The sequence below is a fragment of the Apodemus sylvaticus genome, chromosome 9 (assembly GCF_947179515.1).
Source record: "Apodemus sylvaticus chromosome 9, mApoSyl1.1, whole genome shotgun sequence".
In the NCBI taxonomy this organism is placed as follows: Eukaryota; Metazoa; Chordata; class Mammalia; order Rodentia; family Muridae; genus Apodemus; species Apodemus sylvaticus.
Window position 1 is genome coordinate 90,797,454 of NC_067480.1, and position 14,604 is coordinate 90,812,057.

Here is a 14,604-nt window from a genome sequence, read left to right on the forward strand (position 1 = left end):
TATATCCATGATTCTGTTTGCTTGAGAAGAGAACATTCAGTGAAATTTTTAAACTTGATTTTTTTCAATAGATGAGATGACAGATATTATAGGACTAAAAAAAATCACATAATCCACATTTTTTATTTAATATTTTATTACAGGAAAGCATTACATCAGGGAATTAGAAAATCAACTCCACAGCATATCCATAATAAAATAGTTTTCATTAAACTGTGTCATAGAAGCCCACTATTTCACTAACATACTCAAGTGAGAAAGATCATTGTCTCACAATGTTTAGGGACAACATGGAGGTGTAGTACTTGGTCAAAATCACATCATTAAAACTTGAAAATCTTCCTTGTTTTTTGTACACTTTTCTCATCAACAGGAGGCTGCCTCTGGCTTCCAGGCTGCAGAAACTTCTTTATGGTAGGCATGTTACTGATGCGGGTTTTCAGAGCCTGCAGTTAAAAATAAGAAAGAATCCACAGCCTTATGGAAGAACCCAGATACAAGGCAGTTTGCATCACAGCCTAGGATATCTGAGTTTCTTCATCAGCTGGATACAGTTACAGATAGACATCCAGTGTCAAGGAAAATAAGACGAAGAGGCAGAAAACAGCCCACTAGCACTTTATCGGAAGATATTGTTAAGGATTTACTAAGTTATAATCATCCTTATCTTCTCCCTTATACCTTAAACTAGTAGGTTCATGACTCTGGTAGAATGTAAGGAAATAAAAAGTCTGTCATATATCAACTCAGAGGAGTATAAGGAAATGGAGCTGGAACTAAATATAGGAAATATTGAATAGATATTACCAATAAAAATACAAAACTGTTTACTGTGTCATATGATATGGTAATTTCACAGGAAAAATTGAAGAAAGCAAACAAATACTTGGGGACTGAATAACACTCTTGAATGAAGAGTGTCATAAAAGATATCAAGAAGAAATCAGTACATTTCTAGAATCTAAGGAAAATGAAGGCACAACTTACACGAGAACCTTTGTGATATAGCCAAGATTGTTTTTAAGAGGAAAGTTATTCATACCAGTGCTTACGTTAAAAAGTCAGAGCGCCAAGAAGAAGGAAGACTAAAGTGTGGATAGCTTGATCCTTATTGGAAAGTGGATCAAAATACCCATGGCAAAACTTCTAGCAAATCTAACCAAAAGTAAAGGAGATGGTACAAATAAACAGCTTTAAAGATGAAGGGGAGGGGACAATACAATGGGTTCCAAGGAAATTCCCAAGATTATTAGCAAATATTCTGACAATGTATTCCAAAGATTAGGGAAATCTAGGAAATAGTAGACCTGCTATCTTCCAAAATCATATCAGAGAATGTAAACAACTTAAAGGATTCAGAAAAGGCAAAGACCATTCAGAGACTTCCAGCAATGCAATTCCAGGACTGCATTATTCCCGCTTAATTCTATAAAATCTGAATTCTATCAAACCTTTAAAAATGACTGGACACTAATGCTTTCCAAACTGATTCAAGAAATAGAAGATAAGAAACCTCATCACACTGATCTTGTAAATTTAGTTAGTATTACACTTTTGTAGTAGTTACTCTACTATTGCTGTGATAACACACCATGATCAAAGACAACTTATAGAGGACACAGTTTATTTTGACTTACAGTTCTAGAAGGATAGGAGTCTATCATGGTGGGAGGCATGTACCAGATGGCAGGCATGGTGACAGAGACAGGAAGCTGAGAGCTCAGATCTTGAACCCCAAGAATGAAGCAGAGGAAACAAAGTGGATGTGGGGGAGACTATAAATGCCCCAAACCACTCCTCAGTGACATAACTTCTACAGCACAGCCACACCTCTTAAGTCTCACCAAAAAATGTTACCAACTAGGAACAGATATCTGAGCCTATAGGAGACATTTTCACTTAGACCTATATCAAAACCAGATAAGGATAACACCAAAAACCAAATAAGCAAATGAATGAAGAAACAACCCACAATTCCTATAGTGCAATTTCTTAATAAACACAGACACAAAAATCATCAATAAAAGCTGTACAACAAAGTATTTGGTGCAATGTTTCACAGCTTTTTTGCTGGAACAGCCTACCAAGATGCCAGACAGCAAGACTTAGGCTGACTATGAGTCTGTGAATGAGTTCACAGAAGGTGTTTGTAAAATGAAGAATCTCTGAAGGGAATGAATCCCAACTACCCCTCCACACACATATCAATCAGTTCTTTGACTTTGTTGACAGTCTGGCAGATCTTAGTTGTCTTTTTCACTAAGTTGACACATAGACATTCCAGTCTCAGCAGAGACAAGAGCAAAGACGGAACCTGTGTGCACAGACTGAGAAGTAACTTAGTTGGAGGCATTAGAAGCCTGATGGAGGAGTGTGGATAAAATAGGTGCTCATGTTCTGAGTGATAATAATCCTGTTTCTATCTTGTTAATCTACCTAAAATCAAATGCATGACATAAAATGTGAACTCTCTTCAATGTGAAGCCTCCATTGTCCCTTTGCTTCTCTCTCTTCCTTCCTTCCTTCCTTCCTTCCTTCCTTCCTTCCTTCCTTCCTTCCTTCCTTCCTTCTCTCTCTCTCTCTCTTTCTCTCTCTCACTTACTTAAGAATTTTTATAATAATTTAAAATAGAAAGTGTTCTTTGCCACTTAAAATGCCAATCCTTGAAACTGTTCACATTTGCTTTATAGAATTCTAGAGTGCTAACCCTTTGGATGGAGTGGGAGAGGGGGGGTGACAGGGTTAGTTATGTCCACCAGGAAAGTCTTAGTGGAAAAATAATGTTTTGTAGTTGTGTTTATAAAGTATGTCAATTAAAAATCTCACTTAAGATCATATACTATATTTCATTCTGGAGATGCAGAACTGGCTCAACATATACAAATCAAATAATACAAAACATAATACAACAATATGGTACAGACACACAGTGGAATTTTATTCACTTATAAAGGATGGAATTATGACAATTGTGAGAGAATGAGTGAAACTGGAGATTACTGTGTTAAGCAAAATAAATTGAGGAAGACAAAGGCATGTTTCACCCACACATGCAAACTACATTTACCATGTGTCATAATCAACTTTTACACTGAGACAAAGACAGTTTAAGATGGAAGTGGGGGTGTGTGTGGGGTGGGGCTAGCCAAAGGAAGGAGATCAGATGGAGAGAGAGCCCAGCTCTGATAGATTCTGTGCAAGGACGAAGTCACACCTAGGATGATGAGCATCCTAAAGAGCAAAAGAGATGTCAATGGGATAAGAGGATGGGGGCACAAACAGGAGAGAGATGCTGGGTCCTTCTTGGGTAGCACCCACCTTAAGTTTTGCTACAGAACAAGATCATTTTAAAGGCCTAGAACAAATGCCTAGAACTTCATTTTGGAGGCCTAGGGCTGAGTGTGCAGACCTGAAGAAGGCTGGAGATCAAGCACTACCAGCCAAGCCCAATATGAGATTCCTGTTGGTAAGTAAGAGCCAGCTTACCTGCAGCAGAGGGAAGGTGGCTATAATGTTGGCATCCAGCTCTTCCATGTTGTAGATCATTTCAACCAGGTGAATATCAGCTTTGCTTAGCTTGTTACCAACGAGGTAGTCTTGTCCATGGCTCTTAAACACCTGGAGAATTCAAGGGAACATAACCTAAACACACAAAGCTGTTGAGGAATTTTAATCCAGAAACATAGCTGCTCTGGCAAGGGATCACATCCAAAGACCTTCTAGGACTATATTATGTGGCCAGAATGCAGACGTGGTCTGGACTACAGTGTGATCTGGCTGTCATACAGACCTGCTCTTAGCACACACCTTCCATCCCAAACAATGTAGGTAAGTTTAGTTTGTAAAAGGAAGCAGCATTGTTTGAAAGTGACATCTAATTGAACGCCAGGCAAAGTGATGAATCAGAGAAAGATTTGACAGAATGAGTCAGAGACAGATACACCCAATTCTTAGTAGAACAGACAGGGAAAAGGTGACTTAAGAGAGCAGTGCAGAGAGAAGAGGGAGGAGGCTGTTTTACCAGGACAGTTTTACAGAGATAGGATGCAGAGATAGGAAACAGAACAAGCCAGAGAATGAGAAGGAGCCAGAAGATTAGAACAGATTTCCAGAGGACAAGCAGAGAAATCCCATTAGAAGCCCAGAGAATCCAGTTTGACTCAGTCAGTTTGGTGGGGAGGTTTGAGCCAGAACAGCCAGAGTTCAGAAAGAAGAGAAAGGGTGAGCAGTAATCCTCTGAGATAAAAACTACATCTGGGGAATAAAAAGTTACTTTTACACAAAGCCAGGCTGTGGTCTCTGCTTCTTTTTGTTGAGACTTTAACAGATGTGTAAATTAACAGGAGACTCTGAAGAATGGCATCTATGTCCTTAAGAGAGAATCTGGAAGGTTCCTTAACCCACTGGATACTGAGAGAAGTTGGTAAGACATGAAACGGAATCAGACCTTCATCGGTAACTACTTTTGCTACCGTTTTCATCTCCTTTCCAGTTTCCAGAATTGTTAAAAATTAACACCTGTTGCCCAACTCTCATAGTCTATGGCATTTAGCAAATAGCTAAGCCACACTCTAGTACTAAAACATGCTCTAAATTAGTAGTTCTCAACCTGTTGGTCACAACCCCTTTGGGGGTCTGCATATCACATATTCACAATTATGATTCATAACAGTAGCAAAATTACAGTTATCAAGTAGCAACAAAATAATTTTATGGTTGGTCACCACAAAATGAGGAATTGTACTAAAGGGTCATAGCATTAGGAAGGTTGAGAACCACTGCTTTAAACTCTTTTTCAATAGGGCCCTGATATGCTGCTATCAGTGGCCCAAGCTGAGTCTTCTTGTCTCCGCCTCCTGAGTCCGGGATTACAGGCATATGCCATCACACCCACACAGATATTAATGCTGTTAAAAGTCCAAACAGCTTCCACAAACCTTTTCAAAGGCAGGAAAGTAACGGTTTTTTGCTTTCTCTTTCATCAGGGCAATATTTGCTTCTTTGACCCCAGGTGGGTCAAATGGGTAGAGAATAAACATCTCATTCAAATCTGCCAACCCCTCTGAATACATATCGATCCTGAAAGACAATAACAACACAACTGTCATTGTAGCCTGCCTGATAGTTCTTAGTTTGAGAATATCAGTATATACCCAGTAGATATCAGCCCTGCCTCCTCCTGCTCCTTCCTCCATTGAGGACCTGGTATGTCTTAGGTATTATGCTGTGATTTCCATACTTACATATTATCATTGGTTTCTCTGAGAAATCTATAAGGAGCCCATGTGCCTAAAACTTTTGTTGTGCATGTGGCCAAATACAGATAGGAGTATTTTGGTGACCTGTCCAGAGTCATTGTCAGGACAGAATTTAGTGGAATTAATGGGTGTACCGCTGATACTGCTAATAGGATTAGCACTTCTACTTTGGCTTGTGCTATTAACAAACAGGGTGTAGGTACCAGGAGTAAAAGCTGTTGAATGCTCACGCATTCCTGGTACAATTTAGATGCTTCTCTGTCCTGCTACACAGCATAAACACATTATTTTAATGTCACAAATTCGGTGATTTTAGAGTTTCAAGATTTTCATATGTCTTTTATTCATTTTATTTTCTGTAAAGAGTAACATAGGTCCAGTGTAACATATACAGTACTAGCTTCAGTGCTACATGTGGGAATATCCCAGGACTCCAGTGTAGCTCTTGTGTGTCTGTTGGAAAGCAGCTGATAGCTATTCATGCTTTTACTTGTGGGCTCTCAATTCCATTCCATTGCATTGTATGTCTGGTTTTGTATCAGTCCCACACTAATTTGGCTGCCATAGCTGTGTGGTACACTTTGAGGTCAGATACTGTAAAACCCCCAACTTTGTTCTTTGTGGAGGAGCTGATTCACACAGTCTGTCTTTTAGCTGGGAAATGTAATCCATTCACTTTCAAGGTTGTGGCTGAGAAACAGACACACCCCATCAGCTCTGCTCATCTTTTCCCAGTTGTTTGGAATTGATGGTATTGATGGTATTGATGGTATGGATGGTATTCTAAGGAGGCTGGGACTGATTCCCTTCTCTTCTTCCTTTGTGGCTCTGGCCTGCTTTTGCCCTGCACACTCACCCCTGCTTTCCAGATGGAAGTTATTAATACCATCCTTTGGCTTCTAGTTTAAGACCCCTTAAGCATGCACACCGGGATTGGCCCTCTGGTGATGAACTCCCTTAGTTGTGCTTCATTCAGTTAGTCTAGAGCCTGCCACTGCTGGTGACCTGACATGACTTTGCTTGTTTCTATGCTCTTTGATTTCTGGTGCATTGTAATATGTGTACTACTGTCATATGATGCAGTACTGTCATATGATGTAATACCATCATATAACATAATACCAGCCATATGTTGCAGTACGGTCAGGTATATGATGTAACACTATCAGTCATATGATGCAGTATTGTCATACGATGTAATACCATCATATGACATAACATCAGTCATATACTACTGTCATATGATGTAATGCCACCATATGATGTAAGATGATATGCCAGTCATATGATGGAATACTATAATATGTTGTAATATTGTCAGTCATATAACACTGTCAGTCATATGATATACTACTGTCATATGATGCAATGCCACCATATGATGTAATATGATGTACAAGTCACATGATGGAATACTATAATATGCTGTAATATTGTCAGTCATATGATGTCAGTCATATAGTGTAATACTGTCATATGAAGTAATACTGTCATATGATATAATATTGTCATATGCCTCAGAGAGGATATGTTTTATTGAATTTATCTGGATCTCATGAGTTTCACAGAATGAGAATTTTTTTTCCTTCTTGGTGAAGATGTGGAAAGGCAGCAACAATTGCTGCACTTACAGGCTTCTATACTCCTTCATGTCTCACCACAGAGCAGTGATAATGTGAAGGTTTACTCACTTAATTGTGTCCCATACATTATTTGGGACAACACTATAATTGTGTTTAGTGTATTACCTTTTGTTTTCTTAAAAATTCTGACTGGGGACTAGAGAGACAGTTCAGCAGTTAAAAGCATTAGCTGCTCTTCCAGAGGACCTGAGTTCAATTCCCAGTACCCACCTGGCAGGTCATAACTATCTACAACTTAAGTCCCAAGGGATCTGACATCCTTTTTTGTAGCCTCTTTGGACGATGCACTCATCTGATACATAGACATACATGCAGGGAAAACGCCAATACACATAAAAATACATAAAAACTACACCCCCGTTGTGAACTGTCGAGGCCCTGTCCTGTGCCTCTACAATTCTGTCAGGGCTATCAACTACAGTTTTCAGTTACCACGGTTCCTTAGTGCCAAAATTTCTGACCAGTTTACAAGTCTCTTTTTCTTTCTAAATTTCTCATCTGAATCATGAATTCTTTCTAAAATTGAGGCTTGCATTTTCTTTTTCTTTTTTATTTGTCATTGTTGTTTTGAGGCAGGGTTTCTCTGTGTAGCCTTGGCTATCCTGGAACTCTCTTTTGTAGACCAGGCTGGCCTTGAACTCTGATCTGCCTGCCTCTGCCTCCCAAGTGCTGGAATTAAAGGCTTGTGCCACCATGCCTGGTCCATTGCATTTTCTTTTTGATATGTTTCATTAAAATTATTCTTTGAAATTCTTTGTCTGTTGGTACTGTTATTGGGGTCTGGTTAGAGTTGTTGAGTTTTTCTGGTGGTATTTTTTTTTATCTTGTTTCTTCATGCTTCCGGTATTTCCATGTAGGTATTGGTACATTTGATGGTTTGGTTACTTCTCCCACTTTTATGTAAGAGTGGCTTCCATAAACAAAGACATTCTGCTGGTTATCTTAAGTGTTGGTTGGATAGACAGCTTTAGTTTTTAAATGTCTAGCAGGCACTTTAGTGCTCAGGTATGCTGCCTAAATATTTCCAGTGATACAGATGCTGATTTTTATATTTTATTTTGGCTTTTTATGTAAAGTAGTATGCAAGATGGTTCTAGTCAGACATTTTGCTCATATCTGCAGGAGTATGAATGCTATAAGAGCTGCTATGAGCATTTCTGTACAAGAACAGAGGAGGACATTTTGTGTTTCTCTTGGATAGACACCAGATTGTAGAACTGATGGGTCATTGCTAATCCTGGATTTGATTGTTTGAAGAATTGCTAATATTTCATACTAGATCCAACTTTAATGTTTTGGAGTGTTAGATGTGTGTTTGCGGGTGAATAGTGGGTATACCTGTCCATACATGTATGTGTGGATACCAGGAGTCAATGCCAGGTATAGTCCAATATTCCCTTCCATCTTAAAGAGACAGACTCTTTAATAAACTTGGAGCTCAAATGTTTCTGCTAGACCGGCTGCAAGCACCTAGAATCCCTGGATCTCTATCTTTCAGAACTGGGGTAACTGCTGCACCAAGCTTTTACATGAATGCTGGATATCACAACTTTAATCTGTATGCTTGGAAAGAACTTACTTTACTGAATGAGCCACCCCCACCCCCGAGTTTACTTCGGGGTAATTCAATGAAGCAATTCTACCACAACTGGGAGGCAACCTTCCAACTCTGGTGGACCTGACTCAGTCTGGTTGATTTGGTTATACATGACATAAGTCAGGTGACTCTAGAATCTTGGGCACCCAGGAGCCTTATTAACCCGTGAGCATTGGACTAATCTACATAATTAGCTAGTTGCTTAATTTCCTGGTTCTGAACATGATCATTTCTGAAAATTAAAAGATGGCAGACAAAATCCTTCTATGGTCACTCTTCCATTTCTAGACATTTCATATTATGAGCATCCAGTCTCTGACAGCCTGCACATCTAGAAAAAAATGTTTCTACTTTTCTCTCCATTTCAAAACTGATAGAGTTATCAAGCCTCTGTCCCCACACTGTGTCTAAGAATATCAATATCCTTGTCTATCATTACAGTCACTAAGATTCCCCTCAAAGTCACTTATAGCTTAGCTCCATAGGACTCTGCCTTACTTGAAATCCAGTATAAATACCAAGGCAGGCCTGGTGGTCATGACCCCTCCCATAGATCTGATCATTCACTGAAGTATTTAAATCCTTCCCATGATAACCACTGATACAGAAACAGAAATATACTGTACAGGGCTCTCTCCTTCATGTCCTTCCCATAGAGGTTGTGTTTGCTGGAAAAATAGTTCAGAATGGCTCTGATCTGCACCAGCTTCATCCCATTAACCTCCACCATGGGCACTTGTTGGAACATCAGAACTCCATCTTTTGAAAAAAGAAAAAAATTATAGGTCATATATACAGAATGAAAAGTATCCAGATGACTAAAAATCCAAAAGGAAATAAGATTATTGTAAACTTAACATTTGTAATTAAATAGTTGCCTTTTTAAAGCTTCCCATCATAGTTCTCTCCACCCTCTAGCCCTAATTCATTAGCTTCCTATGTTAGCTTCATTTCTGGCTTTATCTTCCATCCAGATAACATGTAAGGGAATTTCTTCATGCTGTCTTCTGTTCACAGCCATATTTAGGAAAAGATCAGAGGGAGAGAAAAAGATCAATGTCACCAGCTGATATCAAGGTTGGTCGAGAGAAGAGTTTCTATCTAGGGTTGTGTTCTCTTCTTATTAGAGTACCAGACAATGGGTCCAAGAAAGGCTTGAGTCACTGGTCTTGTACTGGTATCCATTCCTGTTTCTTTACTTCTCCACACTCTGGTATGAACTTTCAATACTTTAGTACCATCACACAATAGATCCTAAGGTATGGCCAGGAATCACCTGGCCAAGCCATCAGTCTGAAGAACTGAACAGGAGTGCTGAGCTGTTTCTTTTCTTTCACCTCATTTAGTGGGTGAGTGGCATGGAATCCTGAGATGTTTATAGCTCAAGAAAACTGTAGAGGCACTGGTGGTGCACGCCTTTAATCCCAGCACTTGGGAGGCAGAGGCAGGTGGAATTCTCAGTTCGAGGCCAGCCTGGTCTACTAAGTGAGTTCCAGGACAGCCAGGGCTACACAGAGAAACCCTGTCTTAAAAAATTAAAAAAAAGAGAGAAAACTATAAAAAGTACAACAAAACTGGGGAAGACAATGGAGATTTTATATTAGGAAATACTCAGAAGCCTGGCCTTTGTGACCTTAAGTGAGTCTCAAGTTTGTGGAAAGTACCCTTCTCCTTTATATTTTAATTACCCTATGCGCCTCTGGCATCCTCATCCTCCTCAACTTCATCCTCATCATCAACAACAACACACACGCACACACACACACACAACCACCCAGGGTTTAACTCTTCTGGAAGACACCCCTATCACTGTAAAGACACCCTCTTCAGATAAATGGGCTTACCACTTCTTAACTTCTCTAAGTCTTCATTAGTGTGTATAAACTTCTCTTCATACTAAAAAGAAGAAACAGCAAAGAAGTTATTTTTTTCCTTAGTATTGTAGGCTTTTTTAATTTGAATATATTCTCTTTGATACATGATGCGAGTGAAGTAATACTTTAAATTTTGGTGATATATGCAACAACATGTTTACAGCTGTTTGGAAATTTATATCTGATCTGTCAAGAAGAGAGCGTAAGTTACAGCATGTGGCTGGTCAACTTAAAGGTAATCTCATTCCCATCCTTTTCCCCACCAATAACTATGGCAACTACATAGTTAAGGGAGGAAATTCACAAAGAACATCCTGCAATGTTCTTCTGATTGTGAAGCTCTAAGATCTCAGGAGAGTCAACATCTCAAAGAGAGATCGTTGGGTCTGCAGTACAAGATATTGCATGGACCAAAAGTCTCTGTTCTAGCTAGCTTTAATTGTCAACTTGACACAGCCCATAGTTACCTCAACTAGCGGATCTCCTTGATCAGACTGGCCCACGGACATGTTTGTTTGGTACTTTCTTCTTTATTAACTGAGGTAGGAGGGCCCAGCCCACTGTGGGTAGTGCTATCCTTAGGCAGCTGGGCCTAGACTACAAAAGGAAGTGAGCTAAGAAAGCCAGGAAAGCAAGCCTGTAAGCAGCATTGCTCCATGGTCTCTACTGAGTTCCTATCTCAGCTCCCTTCAATGGTTGGCTTTAACGTGTAAGCTAAATAAACCCTTTATTTCCAAAACAGTTTTGGGGCAGTATTTTATTTTGAAATATATATTTCAAATGATGTGGACAACATGAGTCCTGGTGTCATATAGCATGGTTCAACTCTTCTTAGGTAGAATTTCCTCTTCTGGAATATGTGGAAATTCATGGTAGAATTCTCAGTTAAAAGTAATGTTCATAGTTATACTTATACATAGTTCATATGTATATATTAGGTGTATGGGTGTTTTACCAGAATGTAGGCCTGGGTACTTTTGCATGCCTGGTGCTTTCAGAGGCCAGAAGGGGCATTAGATTCTCTAGAACTGAAGAAACAAATAGCTGTAAGGCACCATGTGGATGTTAGAAATCAGACATGGGTCCTCTAGAAGAGCAGTTCTTAACAAGCGGATAATCTTTCCCACCCATATTCAGGGTTTTTTCATAGAACCAGAAAGCAAACCAGGATAGTCTCATACTTTCACTATGTGGCTTCTATTTAGTTTATAAGTTACATCACTGCTGCAGATGATCTGAGTCTTGGATGTCATATAGCATAGTATCAACTCTTCTTAGCTAGAATTTCCTCTCCTGAAATATATGGAACTTTATGGTAGAATTCTTCATTTAAGGAAAGGTTCAGAGTTCTCACAGTAAAGAAATAACAAAAAGGATAATTTTATGGTCTTGTACAGTTTGTTGCATGTTTTCACAAAATATTTAACCAAGGTCAACAAGATGGCTTAGCTGGTAAAGGCATTTGCTAGCATTTTGGACAAGTGAGTTTGATCTTTATAGCACATAAGGTAGCAGAATACAGCAGACTCCTGTAAGTCATCCTCTGGCCTTTACCTGTGCATCTATAGCACATGTATGCATTTTGTGTATGAAAACATATACACAAAATAAAATTGTAAAAAGAATTAAACAAAAAGTTGAGGTTCTGGTGATTGTGAAAGTTCACTTTACGTTTTGTGTATTTATCTAACTTCTGAAATCCTTGTTAACTAAGTGTGGAGCAGAGACTGCCTTACCTGGGGATTCATCCTATAAATAGTCACCAAACCCTGACATTATTATGGACAAGAAGAAGTGCATACCAAAAGGAGCATGTCATGGTTGTCTCTGGAGGGGCCTGTCAGAGCCTTACACATACAGAGGCAGATGCCAGCAGCCAACCATTGGTCTGGGGGGGTCCCTAATGGAGAAGTTGGAGGGCAGTCTTTTGCCTCTGTCTGTAAAATATCATGTTTACAGACTTCACTGGACCACCGCGGCATGGAATTAATCAGACACAGAGGCTATAGAATTCAGTGAACTTCTTTATAGTTGGAGTTATTTAATTTTCATACTTTAAATCTCCATCCAAATGTGGTGCACATATTGTAACTAATGTCTAGAAGTTGCATAATTGTCTGTGCTCTATAAAAAAATATATTTTAAACTATTTATTATAACCCTTAGTAAGGGTTTGTCTTCCTGCACAAAACATCATGACCAAGAAGCAAGTTGGGGAGGAAAAGGTTTATTGAGCTTACACTTCCACATTGCTGTTCATCACTCAAGGAAGTCAGGACTGGAACTCAAGCAGGCCAGGAAGCAGGAGCTGATGCAGTGGCCATGGAGGGATGTTACTTGGCTTGCTTCCCCTGGCTTGCTCACTTTGCTTTCTTATAGAACCCAAGACTACCAGCCCAGGGATGGTACCACTCACAAGGGGCTCTCCCCGATTGAGCACTAATTGAGTAAATCCTTACAGCTGGATCTCATGGAGGTATTTCCTCAACTGAAGCACCTTTCTCTGTGATAACTCCAGCTTGTGTTAAGTTGACACACAAAACTAGCCAGTGCAATTGATCCCTTTTCAACCTGACACACAAACACATCACTATTAAGCCTCAACACTTACTTTCTTATTCATCCTCAAGATCTAAATAACTTTAAAAGTCCCATAGTCTTTGCAAATTCTCACATATTGAAATTTCAATCCCTTTAAAATATCCAATCTCTTTTAAAATTCAGTCTTTTTACAATTAAAAGTCTCTTAACTGTGGGCTCCACAAAAATACTTTCTTTCTTCAAGGGGGAAAAATATCAGGACAAAGTCACAATCAAAAGCAAAATCAAACTCCAACCATCCAATGTCTAGGATTCACTCTCAATCTTCTGGATTCTTCCAAGGTCTTGGGTCACTTCTCCAGCTCTACACTTTGTAGCACACACCTTGTCTTCTAGTCTCCAGCTGCCTGTACTCCATTGCTGCTGCTGTTCTTGGTAGTTATCTCATGGTAATGGCATCTCCAAAACACTGTAACTAGGCTTCAACAATAGCATCTCATAGGCTCTCTTCATGGTGCCAAACCTCAACTCCTTTGCATGACCCCTTCAGTCCTGAGTCATCAACTGCAACTGAGGCTGTACTTTCACCAAGGACCTTCCCTGGCCTCTCACAGTGCCAAGCTTCAGCTCCTCTTCATGACCCCTTTATGCCTTCAAAACCAGTAGAGACTCTTACACATTACCAAGTCCCACTGCAGCTTGAGGTACAAATTTAGCTATCACTGGAACACAGCTTCTTTGTGCTCTCAGAAAATGCTTCTCAGAAGATTTCACCTCAATGATGCTGGTTTCCTCTTAATCACCACTAATTTCTTAGCTCTAGCTAATAAGCATCAATAGTCCCAGTAATGCAAAGGTTTCATGTAGTAGTTCTGGCATCTTGTTAATCACAGCTAGTTCTTCAGCCCCAGCTAACCAAAACCACACAATCTTCACAATCAAAATAGCAACAGCCCTACTAAGAGTCTTTAATCTTCCCTCTGAAATTTCACAAGCCAGGCCTCCATCTTCTGCACTGTTCTCAACATTATCTTCCAAGCTCCTATAGAACATCCCATGGAGCTTTTAACACCCAATTGCTCTTCTAGCTCAAATTTCCTAAGTCCTTCCATAATCCTCCCCAAAACATGGTCTGATTGTCACAGGAATATCCCACTCCTGGTACAATTTGTCTTAGTTAGGTTTCTATTCCTATACAAAACATCATGACCAAGAAGCAAGTTGGGAAGAAAAGGGTTTATTGAGCTTACACTTCCACATTGCTGTACATCACCAAAGGAAGTCAGGACTAGAACTCAAGCAGGTCAAGAAGCAGGAGATGATGCAGAGCCCATGGAGGGATGTTACTTATTGGAATGCTTCCCCTGCCTTGCTCAGCTTGCTTTCTTATAGGACCCAGGACTACCAGCCCAGGGATGGCACCACCCACAATGGGACCTTCACCCTTGATCACTAATTGAGAAAATGCCTTACAGCTGGATTTTATGGAGGCATTTCTGCAACTGAAGCTTCTTTTCTGAGATAACTTCAGCTTGTGTCAACTTGACACACAAAACCAACCAGTACACATATCTATTCATGTGTATCTTTAAAACTGGTCATTTTAATTTAATGCATGAAGTGACAAGGGTCACACTGTATTTAACAGTCTATCCCCAGATTTGCAATCGTCCTAAGTTCCTGAGATCATA

At 39.6% G+C, this 14,604-nt stretch overlaps 1 protein-coding gene across 2 annotated transcripts in view; it reads right to left on the reverse strand.

Annotated features, from left to right (window-relative positions):
* The window catches only part of LOC127692651 (glutathione S-transferase A6), a 30,149-nt gene continuing 15,545 nt past the window's right edge, over positions 1-14,604 (reverse strand). The window contains exons 4-8 of one of the 2 annotated variants that reach the window (XM_052193240.1): positions 10,343-10,394; positions 9,125-9,257; positions 4,938-5,079; positions 3,487-3,618; positions 1-446 (exon numbers count right to left, since the gene is read on the reverse strand). In XM_052193240.1, the coding sequence (XP_052049200.1) occupies positions 324-446; positions 3,487-3,618; positions 4,938-5,079; positions 9,125-9,257; positions 10,343-10,394 (582 nt within the window). In that variant the 3' untranslated portion in view covers positions 1-323. The remainder of the gene's footprint in view (positions 447-3,486; positions 3,619-4,937; positions 5,080-9,124; positions 9,258-10,342; positions 10,395-14,604) is intronic. The other variant, XM_052193238.1, reaches the window with a different exon arrangement.